The sequence below is a fragment of the Camelus ferus genome, chromosome 5 (assembly GCF_009834535.1).
Source record: "Camelus ferus isolate YT-003-E chromosome 5, BCGSAC_Cfer_1.0, whole genome shotgun sequence".
Classification (NCBI taxonomy): domain Eukaryota; kingdom Metazoa; phylum Chordata; class Mammalia; order Artiodactyla; family Camelidae; genus Camelus; species Camelus ferus.
In genome coordinates this window covers 8983327-9006048 of record NC_045700.1, presented here as the reverse complement: position 1 = coordinate 9006048, position 22722 = coordinate 8983327, and the positions used below count along the sequence as shown (strand labels likewise).

Here is a 22722-nt window from a genome sequence, read left to right as displayed (position 1 = left end):
TTTTAGTTTTATGTTTACTAAAGGTGCCATTTTATCTTCGTCTTGAAATTGGGAAGTAACCCACCCTTGGTTGTCTTACATAACCAGGACCTCGCAGCTGGTCGTCTCTGGTTTTAACGATGAAGTCTGCTGTGTGGGTGGTTGAAAAGACAGCATTTAATAAGCCTTTAAAAGAGGTACCATGGAATGTCCATCAGTAAGAAGCAGGTAGGAGCTGTTCCCTTCCAAAGAGTTCTTATTTGAAACATTATTTTGAAGAAGGTTGTTTCCTTGATGTTCATTAAGATGAGTTATGGGTGGCGCTGTGAGGTCATAGATACAGTTCTGATTAAAGAAGATACTAAATTCCTATACACTGTGAGGACACAAATACACAGGTATAAAATACATATATATTAGTAAAGTACATCTTTCCACTTCTTCCTGCCAGGCGTACTTGCATTTTTCTGTAACAGACTGTGTATTTCTCTTACTGTTTAGTATATACTGGCTATATGCCTGTGTGTCTAAACATCTGGTTCATTGTATAGCAACTTTACATATAAATATTCAAGAAAAAGTAGGGGCATCTTTTGAGAACATTTTCTGTAATCCCCAAACCAATTAATAGTTTTAATCACAGCTAAACTAGGCTTGAAATTTGCACTGAGAATTAATTACTAGTTATCTGAAAATTATGTGTGGTTCAACTATGCCTTTTTTTTTGTTTGAAATAATATTTTTTAACTAAATCTTTCCATCTCATCTGTGATAAAAAATGTCAGAGCTCTTCCTATTTAGCACTTAAGGTTTCTTGAGTAAAACAGAGGTAATTCCTGTTCGACATCCAGGAAACAATAAAACACTGCCATTGGGTGCTTTCCCAGCAGTTACCCCTTCATAAACTGTCCAACCAGAGAGAACAGCTGTGTACATGGCTTCATTCTGGGACTTGCGATGCAGTCACACGGATAGCTGACATCTGGGCAGTTTCTTTTTGGAAATTTGCCTTTGGTTCCCTTCTTCTCCCAACGCATCTGTTGAAAAGGCCATGAAGACATTAGGCTCTCTGCCCCTAAGCTTCTGTGGATATGTATTTAAAGTATTCTCAGGTTTACTGGTTAAAAATATTTTGCAAAAGAATTTAAAAAATCAATTTTAGCTGTTGAACTAGACAACTGTGTGCAAGACCAAAACGTGAAAATGTCTGGACTAGAGAGATGTCCCATGTCTTTAACTGCTGTGTGAGTTTTCATTCTTCTTCTTGTGCTCTGCTGCTGATGTGAGTTCTGGGAGGACCCTTCCTTAAAAGACAAGAGTCAGAATTTCCCTTAAAACACTATAAAGGTAGTGTTGCTCAAGAAATGAAAACCAGTGATGTTTTCAAGGCTTCCCTGTGTTCTGTGTAAGCCCAGGGCTCCAGGACTTATAGGAATGCGGTCTTTAAACAGTTCGAACGGCAGGTCTGTTTTTGCCGTGTCTTCCTCCTCTTACACCTTCTCCTTCATAACATATCCTCAGAGTGTTCGGTTTCAGCCCTCTGCAAAGGGACAGGTTGATTTGATTTGTTGTGTTTTAGTTTTGACCACCTGATTGATTAGTCTTTGTATACTTATTTTAAATCCTCCCTGTAGATGGGTCTTTGGAAATGTTGTAAGTGGGTATTTTTTTGTCTTGTATTTTAAATTATCCAACATTTAAATGTTGATATAACCACTAAATATACTTTAATGAAGCTTGGGACAATTAGAACTATAAACAATTATTTTTCTCTAGGTTTTCTTACTAGCCATATGCTAAAGGGGCCCTTCTGCACGGATGGGTGCATGACCTCTCCCTGAGTGAGACCCTAGGAGGGTAGATAGGATTTGTGATGGTTGTTATTTCAGATCATACCTGCTTAGTCCTTCTCGTGCTCTTTACTGTCCTCACAGAGCAAGCTCAGCTTGGGGAGACAGCAGAGATTTCCCATTCCTGCTACACGTGTGTAAATTTAAGGAAGAAAGGAGAGCTAGGTGCGGACCCAGAATAATTAGGCAAGAACTATAAGAAAATGGTCAACCAAGCATGTGCACATATGAAAACTATCAGGAGTATTTTTATTACTTATTGATCATTTGTTTTGTTTTTAAACTTTTTAAATTTTCATTTTGGAAAGATATTTTCATTTGGTATAGAAGTCTAGGCTGACAGTTTTTTTCTTTCAGTATTTAAAACATTATTCCACTGTATTCTTACTTGCATTGTTTCTGACAACCTGTTTGTCTTTGTTTCTCTACACGTGATGTGTGTACATCTTTCCCTCGTGTACTTTTGTTTGTTGGGGGGGTAATTAGGTTATGTATTTATTTACTTATTAAATGGAGGTGCTGAGGATGGAACCCAGGACCTCAGGCATGCTAAGCAGCGCTTGACCACTGAGCTGTACCTTCCCCCTGATTGTTTCGGAGTGGGCAGTGGAATAAGACAAGATTTTCACACATCTTTCAGCAAGGAGCTCAGAAGGACCTGCTTTTTTACTTTACCTCACAGTACCTTTCTTATTTAAATGCTGGGACCCTCTCTTTCTAACCTTCCTACATGGAGGCTCGGTGGCCGGACTGGTGAGTTAGTATGAGACAGGAGAGGGCACCTCCTAAGTGAGGTGTGGCATTGATCCTCTGAGGATACGTAGTACTGCTTTGTAGGTTTTGTAACTTTCTGTGTATTGATGGGGTCAGTGATACTTCCGGGTGTCTTGAGGGTTTGATTTCGCCCTCGTGGTAGGAGCTGTTGAGAACGCTATCAGGAATTGCTGATTAGGTCATCTCTGCCACTTTGAGTGAAAGCTCAGTGCTTCCGTGTCACTCTAGCCAACGAAGGCGAATTGAGGGATTCCTAGAGAACTCCACACGAGGCTCCGCTTGGACTGACAGCTCAGGTGGCGTTCCTGCGCTTGACTCTGCCTTGCTTGCTAGTGCAGACCTAAGCATGCGGACGTTGCTTACGTCCCTTTAGGGTCAGATTCACCTCTGGCACTGAGCAGAGACCATAGGGGGTTGGTTGGATTTTACCTCCATATCCTTCTGTCAGGGAGTTTTAGGGTCTTGATTATGAGACGTTCTTGTTACAGTTTGACCATATAATAAATCTGCCTTTGCTCTGAAACCATAGGCTTTGCTCATTGCAATGTTTGTTTTTTACATCAGTGAATCAAGTCTGCTTTTTCCAAAATTTCTGAGAAAGACATTTCTCTCCAGTCCAGAATTAGTAGATCCTTATCAGTCCGCACGCTGCAGACCCTGGTGTAAGGCTGTTCTAGCGGGGGCCTTGTAGGGATGGCGGGCAGATCTTTTTTAGGTTCCCATAGAAAAAGCAGGGATGATTGTCAACACCAGTAAATAAAGGAACAGCAGCCCCGTTCCTGGTATCTGTTGGCTTAGATAATTGTGTTTGAAGCAGCCGCACACTTACTTGAAGTAGGAGGCAGTGTGGCTGTGTGAGTCCTAATTCTCTTTGTGAAGAGGGCCAGGGTTGGGTAAGTGACCTTCTAATTAGGTGAGTTCAGAGTTCAGTGACCAGAGCCTGTGTTCTGTTTTTTAACCCAAATTAAATTATCTAAGAACCCAGTGCATATGAAAATGACTGTGGTCTTTTATCCTCTTGTGGAGAAGTTTGCTAAAGCTGTAATAAACTGACCATCTCTAGAAGACTTTTATCTTGTATTTTCTGATGCTAGTTTGCTCTTTGGCAAGCTTCCTTTTTTTCATTTCTTAAATTTAGGTGTCATTTCACCTTCACACTAAAATTCACAGGTTGTGAGGGAGCATAATGGGGTTTTTATCCAAACTGCTCTTGTCACTGGCACGTGGTCAGTGAGGCCTCAGCCCGGATAGGTGTGGAGGGCGTCGTGGTTACATTAACGGAATGTGATGACGTTTTGTGAGTTTTTCTGTCTCCATTAAACTTGTTCACCTTCTCTGAAACCCCTCATGCTGCACATTAGCGCGGAGCAGCCGTATCCCTCGACCCAGCATGAGTCAGGGGTGCAGCCGCGATACCAGCCGTGAGAGCAGCCGCGATACCAGCCCTGCGCGGGGCTTCGCTCCGCTCGGTGAGTACGCGCAGGCGCCGCCCCCGCTAGAGCCCCGCCCCTGCGCGCCCCGCGCACCTGCGCACCTGTGCGCCCCCTGGCGGGACGGCCCGCTTCCCTTCTCCGCTGTCCCATGAGCCTCTTCTGCCTCCCTCTGCCCTAGTCGCCCTCCATTGTCCCCTCTGCATGCCTGAATTTTGGCAGTTCCAGTTTTACATGTTAGAGGGAAAAAGCACCAGTTCACTGTGGACGGTCGTCACTTGGGACTGTGGCTCCAGGCAGCCCGCAGAGCTTGGCCAGAGACAGCGCTGCTGAAGAGTGGAGCTCTCCAGCCTCTAGCCTGCTCTTACTTTGACCGGTAGTCAGACTGTAGGCGATTCAGTTCAAAGAAACAAAAGGCAAAGCCATGGCAACATTAAGGAGACTTAACGGCTCAGTTTCAGGAGATAACTACCGGAGCAAGCAGATGGATGTGAGCTTGCCTTTGGTTAAACAAACCATTTCAGTGCTTTCTTTAAAGAAGTCTAAAAATGGCTTTTTGATAAACTGCTTAGGTGTACAGCACAGGACAAAACTGTGACGCCCTCTGATAATTAATGAGATTCTCATTCTTCCTGGGCTCAGTAGGCCAGTTAATGTTTGTGACCTGCCATCCCAGGACTAAAACTTACAATGTTGGGTGGCCATGAGGTGTTGTAAGTGCTGAATCTCAGCTCACCAATTGGGTGCCGGCTGGGGCTGCTGGCGTGACATACCATCCCTTTTGGGTTTTCCTGCAGCCAGAATTCATATTTTTAACAATTTCTAATATTCAAGAAAAACAAGACAGAAAGAGAAACGTATCCTTTATGGAATATTGACGTTACCTTTTCTTTTTAGTTTTAATAGGCCTGCCTTTCTCTAAAATGTACATATAATAAACCTTTTTATTGCAGATTATTAATGCTCAAAGACATCTGTCAACTGATAACTTTCACGGAAAGTTTTGTTTTTTCAGTAACTGTGTCCTAGTTCTTTGGCATATTAAGTGCTGGGCAGCTGTGTATTTTCCTCATGATGAGCGTGGCTGGTAGGAATCATTTAATAATCCAAGTCTGTGTGTGAAACTGGGGCCTGGCTGCTCAGCTGTTGCTTGAACTCTGATTACGTCACTGGTCTCTCCAGTGTAAAAATGTCCTGATGGAAGAATAGAGGCCTGAGGCCTTGATGTTTGCCTCTCTCGCCTTGTAATGTCAAACCCTTCTCCCCAGGATCTACCAGTAATCAAAATCTAGACTGTGTTCTTCATGACCCGTTGTCCTGTATGAAGTTCTGGGAAAACGGGTAAATGAGCAGGAGCCTCTGGACAAGTCACTCGACTGGGTGGGAAGACACCTGTGTGAGACTTGACCAAATTAGCCCGGAGCCTCGGTGGGGCTGGGCCAGCTGCTGCACTGCACCTGAGGCCTTAGCTCAGAGCCCTCCAGATCAGGGCAGCAGACATGGTTCTCTTTTGAGTGAACTGGTGATTTTTCCTTTAAGTTAAGGCTGTGTATGTGTGCATCCTTGTTCACTATTTGACCTTCCAAATAGTACAAGTGAACAGTTAGTCTGTTTATGGCTATTTTGTCTCTTAGAGGCAGTTCACTGTTTTTATTTCATTCATGCACTGCTGTTTCTGTCATTGTCCTTGGAAGTGGCCTTTGCAGCCCAGCGTGTGGTCTGTGGACCAGGCATCTTGAGGGCCTCGTGGAACCCCTGGAACAGAGTCTTGGTGACAGCCCGAGCGTTGACATGTGTAATTGCTGCTACCGAGGCCGGAGGTGTGGATGCAGACATTTCCCTTCCCAGCAAACCCCCCATCAGCACGTGTCTTCGGTGTGGTCAGGGCAGGAGTTAGCACCTGCTCAGCTCAGTTTTCAGACCAGGCTTTTTTGTCTTTGGGGTTAAATCTGTTTGTAAAGCTTTGTCCAAAGAGAATGGCCACCGCACTCGCATTTTTGGTGCTGTTCCGAGCAGTCGGGAGGCCCACCACCCCGTGGCTTCCGTTCACCCTCCGGGTTGGGAAGCCTCATCCCTGTTCTACAGATGACAAAACCGAGATGGCAGGGCGGCCCATCCTCCCATCACGCCGTCAGTCACCCAAGGCTGACATCAAGGCTGTCTCATCCCCACCTCACTTGTTCCTCCAAGACGTCTTGGACACCTCATGAGAGGCCTCACTGAGCTTGGGTGCAGAGCAGGTGCTCGACAATGGTCCTGAGTCGTGGCTTTGGGACCGGGGATCACAGAGACATCCCAGGAGGTCGTTGCCCCTTGGGGAGCTTCCCGGCCCCTCGGAGAATCAGAATTTTCCTTTCTTACTTTCTCAGTCACTTACTTCTCTTTCTCAACCCCGTATTAATCAGTGAGAGTTTATGCTAGCGCTCCCTTGAGTCAGTTTACATAGCCAACCTTCTCTTTTTAAAAGAAAAGGACTAGGCGTAATTATGTTTCACTGACTGTATATTGGGTTTAAGTTTGTATTTTTCTTAAAAAATTGTTTTGAGCCATTTTAATGGTGTGAATGCACATTTAAATGGTTATAGTGGTAACTTTTAGGTGAAATTAAGGGCTGTAAATCAGGTCTGGGTGTAAGTGGGTCCACCTTGGATTCCGTTGTTGGGTGTTTGCTTGAGAACGTGACATAGGACTCAGGGCAGGACAGATTTGCTGTAGAATATTTGTTGAAACAGAACCAAAGGACGGACCTTATGAGGAACCTTCAGATCAGGTATTGCTTAAACGCTGCTTTTAGTTTACACTATCAGGATACAATACTGTTGTGCTTGTGCAGTAATTGAATAGTTGGCTGTTCAGTCTTAACAAAATATTTTACCAGTTTCCTTATTTAAGTGATTATTTTATAATATGTAGGTCTCAGAGCTTGCTGGTTTATTTTTGTGCACCTTGAGGAATTAGGAATTTTCTTTTCCTATTTTCTTTTCCTTTTGCATGCTGGTGAAGATTTGTCATTATTGACCAGCTAACCATTGCTGTTTAAAGCCACTTATTCCACAGCTATGCACGTTTCAGAAAGAGACATGAGCTTAAATAAACAACCGTGTGTATCAGAGTTTGTGCCGGGCCCGGTACTCTGGAGGGTGGGAAGAGCGGCATTGCCAGGTGTCAGTGCTGCAAAACCCCCGCCCTCTGACTTGACCACCACGCTCTTTCCAAGTAATGATGGAAGCATGTTATCTTTGGGGCTTTCTCCCTGAGGGAAAGAAAAACCATACGTTGTGAGGCACTCTGGTCAGTAAATTCCTGTTTTGAACCAAGTCTGTATTTTCTAATTATCTCTAGAAGTTACTCTCTTCTCCTGACGATGGAGTTTAGTCTGTATGTTCTTAGGTTGATGAATTAATGTGATTATGATGAGTACTTGTTGGTAAAAGAATATTCAGTGTCTCAGTGTAAATTGGAATTCACACTTAACCTTTACCCCCCGTTTGTTCTGTGCCCAGCACTGTTTTAAATGCTTAATGTATAATCTCTTCTAATTCTCCTTAACTCCTGAGAGGTGGGGGCTACAGGTGAGGAAGCGGAGACGCAGGAGTCTCTCCTCTGCCCAGAGGCCCATTTTGGTCAGGCCAGGACTTGCCCCAGTTGCACGGCGGGGCCGGTGCTCGTAGCCTGAGCACTGCAGGTGCCCGTGCACGGAGGCCGCGGACTGACTACAACTGGAGCCGCGGCAGGTACACAGCAAGGTCACTGATGAGGGACCCTCCCGTGGATCCCCATCCCTGTTCAGACAGCTTTACGAACATCCGCGCTCTCTCGGCCGCATGGTGGCATACCATCATGTACCAGCATCTTGCCAGCTGAGTGACAGGCCATCCTGCCTCCAGCCCGTCCTGCCACCAGCCCTCCCCAAGGCTAAGCCGGCCCTGTGACCCCTGCTGGTCTCTGGGTTGCACATCCCCATCATGGCGTGACTGTCACTGGAGCCTGGGACCCTGAGGGCAGTGCCTTTGAGGCAGCCGCGGAGTCGGGATTGGCGTGTGCTGTCCATCAGTGTCCAACACCATTTCTCCTGGGGAGGAAACGCGGCCTTGCTGGCAGCAGCCATTCCCTCCAGGTGTGGCGTCTCCTGTCTGGTGCTCGTGTGTTAACCCTGTGGGTGTTGCCCTTCCTTTCACTGCAGCCTCTCGACGCCATTCCAGGTCCACTAGTGCCCTCCCCACCGCTGACTCTGCGGGGCAGCCAGGTGAACAGTGCTCCTGCATGACCGCCGCTCACCCCCGCGCAGTCCTGTCCCTGGCTCCCATGTGTTGGCCGCACTTGGCATGTGTGCACCCTGTCTGTCTCCCCGTGTGCTCCCACGTTTCACCTTGTTGAATGTTGATGCCTCTGTTTGTAGGCTGTAGGTGCTCTACCACCTGCTTAGCAACATCACCTCTCCAGTGTTCGTATTTATGTTGAACCAACAGAAAGATGGGGAAGCACTTCTTCCCTTCCTTTTCCCCCTCCCCGAGAAAAACAGCCCTGGTTGGCATCATGAGTGTCCTGTGGGGAGGTGGGGTATGGGTGTCATCCAGCAGAGCCTGCCATCTCCGAAGTCTTTGCTCCCAACAAAGTGGGGTTTATTAATGCTAGTTACTAGGGTCAGGTTCTAGTCATTTGGAGGTACTGTTTTGTTACTAAATGTCCCAAATTATAGCGTACATAATTTCATATCTAAAACACTAAATGGATTATCCTGCAACTTTAATGGAAAAACAAATCATGGTTGGGATAATCAAGTCAGGCCAAAGGTCACCTTTGCAACCTGCAGACGGGAAGCTCTGTCTCAGCCCCACGTGAACATCACCAGGATTCCCTGGTTCTCCACAGGGCCCGAAGTCAGCACGCAGTGACGTCTCAGCTCTCCACGTCATGTTTTATCAGCTGAGTAAGGCCCAGACTGTTAATTCACAGATGTAGGTGGTAACAGCTACCAGTTTATTGAGTTAGTTTCTCTGTTCTGCCTCCAATGAAGCCACCTGTGCGTCTTATTACTGTGTATACTCCTTGAGGAGTTTCCCCGAAGACACTGGCCGGCCATGTGTGTCCACCTCCTGGAGCACGAGTAGCACCAGAGCAGTGAGGGTGTGGAGTGCCCCCCATCTGGGAAAACAAAGACCCAGCAGATGCTTTCCCCTCAGATTTGAAGCCCACTTACCGATGACATGTACCACACGGTCTGCAGTCCCTGACTAGAAAGTAGAATCTTCACAGTATTCTTTTCATAGCTCTCTCAAGATCTTCTACCTCAAGTCTACTTTTTCTCCCTCTCCAAAGCTGTGTGCATCTGGAAAGCGTAGGATAATTGTTTTGTTCTTACAGTTTTAATTTTGTGTCTGAAAAATCAGTATTATCCCTGGAGCAAGAATTGCTGGCATGAGATCTTCTTTTTCTTCTTTCTTTTTTTTTTTTTTTAGGTTCTGTTTTTATTTAAGTTTATGCTGGGTGATTTTTAATGGCTTATAATGGAATTACTTTCATTCTGTTACTCATAAATCCCTTACTATCTACCCTTTTTTAATGGAAGAAAAGGTTGAACAAAGATCGTTTGTAAAACTATGTGCATAATAAATCTCAAATTTACGACTGCTTCCTATTTCAACTGATAATTTATATACATATAGATATAATTGTTTTGTGTACTTTGTAGTTTACATTGTGCATTAAATTACTTTTTAAACATGTACTGAAGATATTCAGTGTGACCAAGTGCATTAAAAAAGGGGATAGTACAACGTACAATTTTTGTTTATAAAAATTTGTGACTATATAACTTTTTTGATTAGCAGTGTTTAAAATGTTTCCCTTTCTGTGACACTGGAAGGTATAATGTTCCAAAACTGACATTTTAGAAACGCTAAATAACACTTTAGACACTTGAGAGTTCACCAGTTTGTAGGTTATGTTTTACTATATACCTAAAATTTTAGATACATCATTTTATAGGAAAGATCAATGCATGTAAAGCAGATACTAGCTTTTATTTCTAAACGGTTCTTTACTAGAATATGGCTAATAGAGAGTTTCCTTGTCCAAACAGTGTCTTACTTGTTAATGAAGAAAGAGCATTTTTTATCTTAACATTTGTCTTCCAAAGGTTTCTTGTACGTTAGCATTTTAAATAAGCATCTTTTACCAGTTATTAGTGTTGCACTTGTGACGTATAGTTCACCCTGATTTCTCCTGTATGGCGTTAATCTCAGCACTTCTTAAGGAAGGCTGGTCGGCTCACTTAATGGGACTTTAAAAAGTTAGTCTTCACTGTCCATGATCGTTGACAAGCTTAGAATATTTGTCTGAACTGCTAAAATTTATTTGAAATTTCTTCATTCTATCCATTTTGCTTACATGTATAAAGATTGTCATTTAAAAGTCCTTTGAGGGACTCAGGAAAAATTTATATTAATTAATATCTGAATGATTAATGTTTTGCATGAAGATGCTAACTTTTTATGATGAAGATTACGGATTTTTAATAAATTGATTTTTGAAAACCTTTGGTGACACATCATGATCAAGTACCTAAAATTAATTGAGCTTATAACATTTAAACAGTAGTGATACTAATGATTTGCAGAGATCAATTTAATGTATCTGTTTCAAGTTTTAACTCTTTACTATATTGTATTAGAACTCATTTAACAAACCATGAAGCTTTCTGTTTCATTTGACCAAACATCAGGGCCACTTGCCTCTGGAGAGAATGCCCAATAGATGAACAGAGACAACTCGTAGCCCAGTTCCCTGCGATAATAAGTCCCCTGCTCCCCGCCCCTCGCCCCCCAGTCTCCACACTTTTCACAAAGAAAACACCTTTAAAGAACTATTTCATTATCAGGATGCGCTATGAGTATTCAGTGTGATGCTGCCTGCCACGGGTAAACAGGTCAAGTACAGGTAAAACTAGAGGTCAAGTGTAGTTGAATTAAAATTGGCTCGAGGCAGTTCAGTGCCTCTGTCCAGCAGGTGGGCTGGGGCAGGAGCCATTGCAAAGAAATGAAAAATTGGAATTAAAATGACATATCTTCTGCTTTTGTTTTTTAAATAGACCGGTTTGGGTTTGGCCAGGCAGGAAGAGTTCCTAGTTCTGTGAACGCCCTGCGAGTTCTGAGCACGAGTACGGATCTGGAAGCTGCCGTCGCAGACGCTTTGGTAAGAGTCTCAAAGTATGTAGCCTCTTTGGATGACTCGCCTGCAATGTTCTGTCTTAACAGGAAGTTTCCTCCAACTCAGGTTATTAAATCATCCTTGATACTTTTTAAAGCTGTGTAAATATTGGGTAAATTTATATTATTAAGTCTTTCTTAAACTTTTATCTCTATGTAAGTGAAAATTAGCCTTACAGAAATTACCCACACCAGGTGTTTCTTCTGCGCTCCGGGTCAGGGAGGTTCTGATGTCACTGGGCTTCTTTTTTTCCTTTTTATCCATGTTTTGTCCAGCATTTCCTTCTTTCTCTTCACTGCTTACAGGCTTTGCTGGCACAGCCTGGACGTGTCATTGTGTGACGTTACGAAATAGAGGGTGTGGCTTGAAAATCTCGCATGATCCCATTACCCTCACTACTTGTTCGATATGATTTTATGCTGGTTTGTTTAAATGAGTCCTTAAATCATTGTTTGAGGAAACTTTCCCAGGTTTTAAGATGAACTCTTCGAGGGTGTGAGTCCTGGATTTGTTTTGGCATCATTATAAAGTAATCTCTAAAAAATCCATGTGAGTAGTCAGAGGTCCTTAAATTTGTGGTTATAGCAAAAAGTTCCTAGGAGACTTGCTTGTGATCAGATTGCTTCTTCAAGATGCATTTCAGCTGGTAGTAAGACAGCCTCTTGCATATTCTGGGTTCTGTGCTTAGCATTTAAAACAGACGTTCTTTGGAGCTGTCTGATCTCTGGTCTTGCTTGTACGGTTTTAAGATTTTTTTCTCTTCTGATTAAAAAGGCGTGATAACATCCTGCTTTCAGACCCTGAGGTTTTAAATCCAGCCCTTTTTCGTCTGATCAAAATGTTACAGTCTGTGGCTGCAGTGACTGACCGTGACCCCTTCCTGGTTCTGTCTCACCTGTTCTTGCTGTTGGGTTTCTCTGACAGACATCCCTGAGCAGGCGGTTTTCCACTCTCCTGCTGTCTCCCCACGTGGGCAGCTGCCAGCTCTGCTCATCAGCCGCGTGTGTGGAAAGGCTCTTTTCTGGCAGGTGCTGGAGTTCGGGATAATTTCACTTCAGGGTCACGAGCTGGAGCAAAATTTGTGAAATGGTTTTTCCTTCCAGGTGTCAGTGTTTAGAACTATTTCTTCCTTACTCTGAGCCCTTAGGAAGTGGAAGTCTGGGGGTAGGCAATGACAGTGCACAAGCCACGGTGGGACGGTGCTCCCTTCCCGGTTACGGCGGGGGGGGTCTCCTGGTTCTTTGGGGGCTGCCTTAGGGGCTGTGTTGCAGGAGACACAGTGGGACTCAAGGACTTCGGCTTCCTTGGCATGGGCTCCCCTGAGCTCGGGCTGCCCTAACCCCTTTTGTCCAAACCGCTGGTGTCTGTGAGCCGCCCACCCCGAAGACAGCGTGCAGTCCTTGCTTCCCAGAAGGGGCATCCCGGGCAGTCTGTTGTAGGCGGGGCTGCAGAGCTCACGGTGACCATGGAGGTGGACTTCAGTGCCCTGGGGAGGGGTAGCACCGAGGTCTCGTAGGAGGTGCAGGCTGCAGGGCGTGCCCGTGGGAACGCTTCCTTTATTGCTCGCTCATGTGAATTGCTTGCTAACCTATGTTTTTGGTTTGCTAAGATATGTTTTGCTGTTTACTTTTGTTGCAAGAACAATCCCCACATATGCTTCTGACATAATTCTCTATGCTTTTTCCCCATCCTCCAATATTTTCCTGCCTACAGCTGTTAGGAGACTCCAGGAGCAAGGTACCAGTGCTTTAACTTTTGTTTTACAACCTTTTTTTTTCTGTTGTGAGTATATTTCCTTTAGGAGCTAGTAAAAAGCAACAAAAAATACAGCATAGTGTAGAAATTCTGTTCTGAATTGTGATTTTGTTGAAACTAGTGACATTTCTGTTAGTGTTGGAACCAGTCACCTCTCACATTTGTCCTGGTATTGTTTTTTTAATATCAATCCCTGCCCCTTTTCCCATTAGTGTTTCATTTTGTTTATTAACCTTGTTTGTGTCTATTCGTATATCATCATTATTTCATGAATGGATATATTCAGCATTTTTCTTATTTTAGGACTCTAGTTGATGTGTAAGTAAGATGATCATATAATTTATCATCCTCACAAGGATACTTTTGAGAGTGAGAAGGTACTGTTAGTGACCCTGCTGGGACAGTAGGTACGCTGCGGAGCTGTCCTGAGTAAGCTGCGATGTGTGTACAAGCCACAGTCTTGGAAATTACATTTGCGTGGCTTGAACCAATAACTATTTATTTTCTCTTAGAGAAATCCTTCTTTATAGGTTTTACCTACTTGACATAGCTGTTGCTGTACTACCTAGGGGTCTCACCTACAGTTTTACATGCAGGGAAATGAGTGAAGCAAGGATCATAGTCCAGGGGGCCTATTTGTGCTGTAAAACTCTTAAGTCCTTAATAAAAACGGTTCACATAAGGTTAAGAAGCCTTTTACATAGGGCACTCTGCCACTACCGTAGCAGTTTTAGGCTCTGTTAAGGAAGGACGCACATTCAGACAGACGTGCGCATGGGCCATGCTCAGCACCGTGGCCTGTGGCTGGGAAGGGCTGGTGGGCACACGTCCTTGCCGGGTTTGGCGCCAGGTCACTTGGCACATAATCCATGCAACCCTCACAACCAGCCCGTGAGAGGGGCTGTTTCATAACATCAGGGATGAGATGAAGCAGGAGGATCGGGAGGCTTTGGGTCTCCTGGCTGGTCTGTCTCACTGAGGAGTCTGCTGCACACTGTCCAGAGCCACCTCGCCCTCCCTGCGGGTCACCCGTCACGGCCCCGCACCGCCGGATCTGCCACTTCGCCCCCCACCCCGTGTGCATGCTTGCGTGCCTGCGTGTGCCTCCTGCAGGTCTGTTGCTATCCCCCAGGGGTCTCACCTATCCATTCTCCCCCCTCGGGTCTGGCAGAAGAAGCCGGTGAGGAGGAGGTACGAGCCGTATGGGATGTACTCAGACGATGACGCTAACAGCGACGCCTCGAGCGTGTGCTCGGAGCGCTCATACGGCTCCAGGAACGGCGGCGTGCCCCACTACCTGCGGCAGACGGAGGACGTGGCCGAGGTGCTCAACCACTGTGCCAGTTCCAACTGGTCCGAGAGGAAGGAGGGGCTTCTGGGCCTGCAGAACCTGCTGAAGAGCCAGCGGACGCTGAGGTGAGACCCAAGCTGCCGGTTCCTGCCGGACGACCTCGCCAGCGACTCTGACGTGGTCCTGGCCTCTGGAGAACAGGGAGCATCTGGGAGGTGCTCTGCGACCTTTTAGGATTATGAAACATGTGATTCTCTTACGGTGCATGTCTGTCCAGTGAGTGTTACTGGAGAAATCTTGGGACAGTTTCCCATTTAGGTAAAAAACAAAGCAACTCTGTAGGTTGGTATAGGTCATGAGTAAATGCTAGTAGCTAGCACTGTTGGTCTGAAGTTTTTGATACCCGTATGCGCATCTGTAGCTTATAAATATGCAGAGTAAAGAGACACCGAAATGGAGGGCTCCAAGGTAGTAACAGTGTTATCTCTAGAACTGGTTGTTTTTGCTTTGTTCTTTGTATATTTCGTCAGTTTTCTAAAACCAGCATGTTATTACACATACCAGGAAAGTATGTATTCTTACCATATTTCAGCAGCTCGGAGGCACCATTGACACACCAGTATTTCATAACTAAGAAGAAAGGCTGCTTAGTGAACCATGACAGTACTAGTAAGTCATTGATTATCAGATGAATCTTAAAGTTACAGAGATGTTTGAAATGCAGTAAACTATACTCTTTGGGTAATTGTTTTTAAAGATACATTGTGAGGCTGGATGAGTGTGGCCGTGGGTGGGCTCTGGTGCGTCACCGCGTTGCCCAGGCAGCCTGGCCCTGCTGCCCCCTGCACCTTAGCCCCCCGGTGATTCCACTCTGTGCCTGAGGGTGTCGTCACTCCTGGAACACAGGTCACTTCTGACGCTCTAGTGATCTGTCAGAAAACACCAAAGGTGGCTTACCATCATTACTCTTCGAGAACCTGCTTCATTCTGGTGGCCCCACTTTCTTGATTCTTAGCGTCCACCAAGTACCAGTTGAACAAGCTCTAGAAATCTATTGATTAGTATCGGTCTGATCTAAATTTCATCGTTTGTAATGTCAGAGGTTCGTTGAACCAGCTGTCTCTTGTGGATGAGGGGTGATGACTGGGGAAGAAGGTGACACTTTTTAACCAAGCCTCGAAGTGGAAGTGGGACTCAGGGGTTCAGCTGAGGACGAGGCAGCCGGGGCACCAGTACCAGGGTGTCTGCATCATCCTGGCTGCGGCTACAGGGAGGAGGTGTTTGTCTTTCATCCAGTCCCTGGCCCTGTGTCTTGCTGGACTGGGTAGAGAGGCAGCAGAGGACTGGCTGTGGCAGGACTGAGGATAAAGTGCAGGTCTGTCTGGCCCCAGCCACGGGCAGTCCTGCTTTACCCCACTGCCTTTCAGCGTGGCCGTGGGAACTGACCTGAAATGACATGAGGGGTTTGGCTCGTGGCTTTGCCACGCCCACAGGTATGAACTTAGTAATCACTCTCTGAGGTTCATTTTAAAATGAGAGCAAAACTATCATCTTATTTTATATTCCTCTTTAATTTCATCATGAATTAAAATTTAAATCGATCTTTTGTGAACAAAACTTTGATATAAAAGTTATATAAAGCTTGTGTACTTGACTGAAATAAAAGGATTTAAAGAAGCTGTAACTCATTTCGGTGTTGACTTATTAAATATTGAGTTTGTTTATTTCCATTTCATTTCCTCTAGTCGAGTAGAATTGAAAAGATTGTGTGAGATTTTCACCCGAATGTTTGCTGACCCTCACAGCAAGGTAAGGTTTGGGAACTGTGTGTCCTTATGACCCCCTGCATGTCCGTGTGAGCCACGTCACATACTGCTTACGCGTGCGAGGTCATTCCCCCAGGGCAGCTGAAACCTTACAGGTCTAACGCCAATTTCAGCAATACTGTATGCTGCATCCTTTGAAAATGGAATTCTTAGAAACTTCAAATGTCTGTACAGCTTCAAGTTAAATAACGTGTTTCAAGTACGAGTTAGCATGGAGAGACCCAGATGTAGTCTTTCGTTAACTCAGCAGCTATTTTGGGTATCTCCTGTTAGCCAAACAGTGGGCTAGGTGCTAGAAAGTAGCAGTGTATTATAATATAAGAGTTACAGTAGTGAAGAAAATAATCAAGGTTGTAATTTTTTTTGTATCTCATGTAGAGTTTGTCTCTGTAGGACAAGGTAGAAAAATGAAAGTATTCATAAAATGAATTTTTTGGGCAACCACATAGAATTGCGGCCTCTAAGAATTTGCTAGGCGATGCCCACACCTCCTAGGGCCAGGGGGAGCACTGAGCCTGAGGGCTGCCTGTCTGACAAGGGACCCCTGCTGAGGGAGGACACCCACAAGTGAGGGACATGGCCCTTACTGGGGGCAGAACCCTTGGCAGAAGTTTACTTGGGATCTGGATTTTAAATAAATACCATTGTCATAGGGGAAACCTTTGGAGGCTATTAGATGGTTTTAGAGAAAGAAACCAGGAAAGTTAAAGGGTAGGTAAAGGGCAGAAACTAAACTATAGAAATTGAGAGAACCTTACATCAGCATGAGCAGATCTTAAATGCCTGCCATAGTTTTCTGAGTAAAAATAGCCTTATCTGAGACCTGCTGGGAGAAGGAACCTGTGGTGGCCGGAAAGTGTGGCCGAGAACATGCTCTCCCTCATCCTGCCCTCTATTCCCGTAGGAGTTGTCCCCGAGCTGTCAGACCCACCCAGCACTTCCTGCACCCACTTGGGGCCTGCTGCTGGTGCTCGGGAGCCAGGAGAGTGAACGCAGGGCCCTGCTGGGGCAGCCGCTCTCCTCAGTATCCGTCTCAAGTTGTGTCTTAAAGTTCCTGTTACAACCCTTACAGCAACCTTAACAGTAGCAATATTAATAAAATTCAAGAAACGTAGCATTCAAGGGCCATGTAGATATCCAGAGATATAATTATCAAGATTTTCTCTAAGGTAGTGTTAAAACACAATCAGATTTTAAAGCATAAGATTTATAGCATAAGGGATATTAGACGGTTTTGGACATTGATGAAATTTCTATTACCTGTCACCTCTAGATTGCTGATTCAGACCCAGAATGTGAGGATAAAGAAGGAAATTTGTTTCCGTCAGAAGGCTCTTGTACAGTGAGTTTGGAGGTCTCAGTTTAGTAAATATTTGCTAGCTGCCTTTGAGCCAAGCCAGGAACCCCACAGCTGGTCACGGACTTTTTCCTGAGGTGTCTCCTGGGAGACCCCTGGTGCTTAATAGTTGCTGTGCTGGCACTGAGTAGCTTTGTGATGCTGGGTTGTCCCAGCGAAACAAGATGTGTTAACCAAGATAAGTGCTGCCACTTCTCCCTCTGAAGTCGGTTCAGGGCTGCCCACTGTGCACCGTGCCCCCCGCAGACAGCAGTGATGGGTACACAGCAGTGTGAGAGGAGTGTCCCCTGTCAGTGTCTATTCTAAGCCATAATCTTTTGTAAAGATTAGTATGGCTTTTATAGTATCTTTTTATAAGGATAATACTTTATAACATCTGAATTGGCATACATCATGGTAGGTGTAAATGCATCAAAAAGGAAAAGCCATATATACACAACTTGTTTTTCCCATCCTGTAATAGTATTTGTTGAACGCTAGATAATGAGCAATAATAGTATAGAATTATGATGGCTAAGTTTTAAAGAAAGAAAGACGGGCCTCCAGGAATAAACTAACATTTCAGCGAAGTTGATTTCTCTCTGTACTGAATTTTAAAGGCATGTAGGGGAGGGGAGCGTATTTTATCAGTCTGTAGCCTTTTCAGGTCTTTTTAAGAAACTGCATGAACGTGGTATGAATTCACTTTGGACTAACGTGGAATCTGTTTCCTTGCATGGCTGGTTTGCGGTGGAATTCACAACAGAGAGTAAGTCCCAGTCCTTTCTCCTTTATCTGTTTTCTTTTATGTGTCCTGTTGTTAACAGTGTTAACCTAAGTTCTGAGTCTGGACAAAGCCAATGTGGGCATTTTTATTGTTTTGGAAAATTTGGAGGAAATGATGAATTAAATATGTGAAATCTTTGGGTTTCATTTGTGTCCAGGTTTTCAGTATGTTTTTGGAGACCCTTGTGGATTTTATAATAATTCATAAGGATGACTTGCAGGACTGGCTTTTTGTTCTTCTCACACAATTACTTAAGAAAATGGGAGCAGATTTACTCGGATCTGTGCAAGCAAAAGTTCAGAAGGCTCTCGATGTCACAAGGCAAGTGTTTGGGGCAGGGTCATTTTCCCCAGCTTTTGAGGTATGATGGACACTTTAGAGGGTGTGGGCCTGAAGTGTGTGATGTGTATGTCTGACCATGTGTGTGTTGCTGACCGGCCGCTACAGTGTTAGTCATACATCCCTCCCCATGTGATTACCATTGCTGCTGTGCATCTGGCAAGCCTTCTCTTAGCACGTGTGTGACCCAGTGTTGTGCCTGAGTCACCATGCCGCACACTGGGTTCCCTGAACCTCCTCATGTCACAGCTGTTCCTGGAGGTTTGGGCGCTATGACCGGCATCTTCCCGTTCCCCCTCCCCAGCCTTGGCAACCACCATTCTCCTCTGTTTCTATGAGTTTGACTTTTTTTTAGATTCCACATAAAAGTGATATCATATGGTATTTGTCTTTCTGGCTTATTTCACTAAACATAATGCCCTGAAGTTTCATCCATGTTGTCACAAATGGTAGGATTTCCTTCCTTTTTTATGACTGAATAATATTCCGGTGTACTATGCACCATATTTTCTTTATCCATTCATCCACCTATATACACATTGGTTATTTCCATGTCTTACTATAAATAATGCTGCAGTGAACATGGACAGCTGTTTGAGGTAGTGGTTTCCTTTCCTTTGGATTTATGCCCAGAAGTGGGATTGCTGGATCATGTTGTGGAAGTTCTAGCTGTGATTTTCTTGAGGAACTGTCGTGCTGTTTCCCACAGTGGCTGCACCAGCACTTGTTATCTCCTGTCTTGTTGATAACGGCCATCCTAGTAGATGTGAGGCGATGTCTCATGGTAGTTTTTATCTGCATTTTTCTAATAATTAGTGATGTTGAGCACCTTTTCACGTACCTCTTGGCCATTTGTATGTCATCTTTGGGAAGATGTCTTGGTGGGATGGGAACTAGACCATTGCGATATTACAAGACCTACTTTCTTACTCAATAACCGTATTCTCTTGCTATTTGTGGAAATATCCCAGCAATCCACAAGATGCAGTGCCCAGGCCTTCCTTGAGTTGGCATTATTTTTGTGAATGCCTAAGACAACTGTAAAAAATATACAAAACGAGAGATTCTCTTCTCTTCAAAAAAAAAAAAAATTTTAGAATATCTGTTTACATCCTCTGAAGACCTTAGTATTTTTAACACCTCAGTGTCTTGTTAAGTCCCACTAGAAATGTTCCATTCCTGTGTAACATAGGTTCCCATCCACAGCCTCTGTTAGTGTAAAGTCTGGGTTGTGACTTGGTGGAGATGGGGGGGAATGGGTCAGATTACTGAACTTATACAAGACTAGACAAATGACTCAGATCACTCAGACAGTTGTCATCAGCTTAGTAACTTTTATATGGCCCAGTTCCTCCAGACTGGGATATTACTGGATATCACAGAATTTTAGAAGAAAGGACCTTCCTCATTTTTCTGTAGGGTGAGGAAGCAGTGACTTGGACTTGACTTGCCCAGGGTCGCACTTGCTGTTGGTGGCAGCCTGGGCACTAGAACCCAGGATTGCTGATTGTTGCTCTGTGATCTGCCCCGTTGTTGCCCCAGCCTGCGGACACATCCCTCTCCTGCAGGAGAGCATGGACGGGATCACACTGCCAGTCATCACCCACCATGCACGTGTCTAGATGGCTCTGACTTCGCAGCATGCATTTGTTCTTCCACACTGATGCCAGCTCTTTTCCTTTGGTCCCTGACCCTGTAGATCTGTATAATCTGTGCTGCTGTAGAATTTACTACCTGAATAGACTTCCCCTTTTAACTTGCAGTGAACTCAGTGTAACATGCTGTATTTGCAATAACGCTTTCATACACCATCCCTCCTTTGGATGATTAGTTACTAGGATTATGGAGCATTCCCGTGTTCAGTTTCCTGGTGGACTTCTGACAGTTTAGGCAGAGATTGGCTCATGGGCTGAGCTGGTTCGGCTGGCAAGTGGCAGCAGGAAGGCTGCGTGATGAGCTGCAGAGCTGTGGCCATGTGGGGATGTGGGCCCAGTGGTCCAGACTTCTCAAGAAAGGACAGAAATGTACATTAAGGCAACGCAGTCAAGATTTTTTTTTTTTATAGAATGATACTGTGAAAGCCAAATAAAACATTTGTAAACCAGACTTAGCTTGTAGATCACTTCTATAATTTGGGTGAGTTTGAGTGTAAGATCCTTTTCAGATTTTTAGGGGTGATGGAAACATTAAGGTGATAGTTCTCATCTTTGGTGATTAATAGGAGGGTATAATTATTTTCCTTAATTTTCCTGGATACTTCATTCCTTTAAGAATCCTATCCTGAGGGGAGGTTGTAGCTCAGGTAGAGCACATGCTCGGCATGCATGAGGCCCTGGGTTCAATTCCCTGTTCCTCCATTAAGTAAAAATAAAGCCAACACACCTAATTACCTCTGAAGCGTGTTGGTTATTCCTTTCTTGGCAGCTAAGATTTGTAGCTGTTAGGCTTGTCTCGACCCATCAGTGAGTGGAGGGACCTCGGCGGTGGCCAATTACTGATTGAGAGTCAGCCTCAGTTTCCCATTCTGTGGCTGCGCCTGAACACAGGGCCGCCTTCAGGTGCAGGACACCAGGTGCTCACACGTGCTCTCCACTCTGCCTGGCCGCTGGGGAATGGGAGCCTCCATGTGTGCTGCACCAGCCTTGTTTCTTTAATTGACAGCCAGTGAGTCCCTTGAATCCCATCCTCTGGAACCTGCTTTGCTTCCGGGAGTGCTCCTCGCAGCCTCCTGGCTACAGATTTAAGTGGGAGAAAGGATGTGCCGCTGGGTCCGGGCTCCTTCTTATTAGTGATTATAGCGATGGTACTACTCTGCCTCGGATCTGCTGTGCACTTTGTATTTTTCTTGTGGTGTTTCATTTAAATTTCAAATCAGTCCTATTGAGTTTTATAGATTTGTACCTACATCCTTTTGCTTTTTACTGCACTTGCATACGCTGAGCAAGGTCTCCAGGGGTGTCTAAAGAAGGCCGCAGTTGTACTGGGTATTTGCGTTGAGTTACCGCTCCTGCTGGTGTGGAAGGCACGTCTGCTTGAGCCAGGAGGGCTCCGTCACATAACCTGAAACTACTGCTAGTAATCTTAGCGTTTGGGGACGGGAGCACTGACTTCCACCAGCCAGGAGCCCTCAGGGCTGTTCAACCGGATCCAGAATGTGAGATGACCACAAGAAGCTAGGTCAACAGCCGTCAAGAAATGGAGCAGGAGAGGGGCCCATGGGGCCCCAGACTTCCGTGTCTGGTCTGTAGCCGGCTGGGGTGTCCCTTGTGTGTGTCCCCTGAGCACCTTGCTGCAGTGACAACACAGTAGAGAGCCTAGTTACGCAGCTGGGACCACAGGGAACAGTGCACTTCGCTTAAGTAAGGTCAGCTGCAGACGGCCTTGTGGGATGTGGGAGTTGGGTTTGGGACTGGACGTGTTTTCACGTGAGCAGTGTTCAGGGAGGTGCCTGGACAGGTGGGCAGACCCCAGAGGACAAGCAGGGTCCCTCTGTAGCCCCCACCCAATTCATGTGCTCTGGGGCTTTAACAGTCAGATCTCCTTGCTCTGAATTTTATATATAATGTGTATTACTTTAGTGTTTATAGAAAATGAAAAGATACTTAAAAAGTGTAAACTGGCTTGCTTTTTACATATATTACAGTAATGCGCAACAGTGTATTTTTCTTACATGATGTTATGTTTCTTATAAATCTTTCCTTAAAAATGTTTTTCCCCCCTTTTTTTAAACCTAGGGACTCCTTTCCATTCGATCAGCAATTTAACATTTTGATGAGATTTATTGTGGATCAAACTCAAACTCCTAACCTCAAGGTTTGTAACTGTTTATCGTTAGAATTTAACCTCTAGAAATCATGTATGCCTAAAATATACTCTTTTATACATGACAACTTTAGCTATTATGAGTAAATCTGCTGTGAGCATTTTTATACAACTTTTCAACTAGAAAATTTTAATGTGTTGAAATAGGTGTCTCATTAGAATGTTTTTAATACTAACATTGTAACACATGAAAATTGTCACATTTTGTACCATCACACCCATAATAACAAGACTTGTATTTGAAGGAGGATCTATTAACTTGAATTCCATCCTGTACATCGTCTGTTCTTTGGTCGTTAACTTCTGCAGGTTTTGGATAGGCCA

General features: G+C 44.8%; 1 protein-coding gene across 1 annotated transcript in view; it reads left to right on the top strand.

The window, feature by feature from the left end:
• The window catches only part of CLASP1 (cytoplasmic linker associated protein 1), a 192244-nt gene that overhangs the window by 125448 nt on the left and 44074 nt on the right, over positions 1-22722 (top strand). The window contains 7 exon segments of the mRNA XM_032479286.1: positions 11124-11227; positions 12956-12979; positions 14169-14413; positions 16034-16097; positions 18217-18219; positions 18395-18558; positions 22311-22389. Of these exon segments, the coding sequence (XP_032335177.1) occupies positions 11124-11227; positions 12956-12979; positions 14169-14413; positions 16034-16097; positions 18217-18219; positions 18395-18558; positions 22311-22389 (683 nt within the window).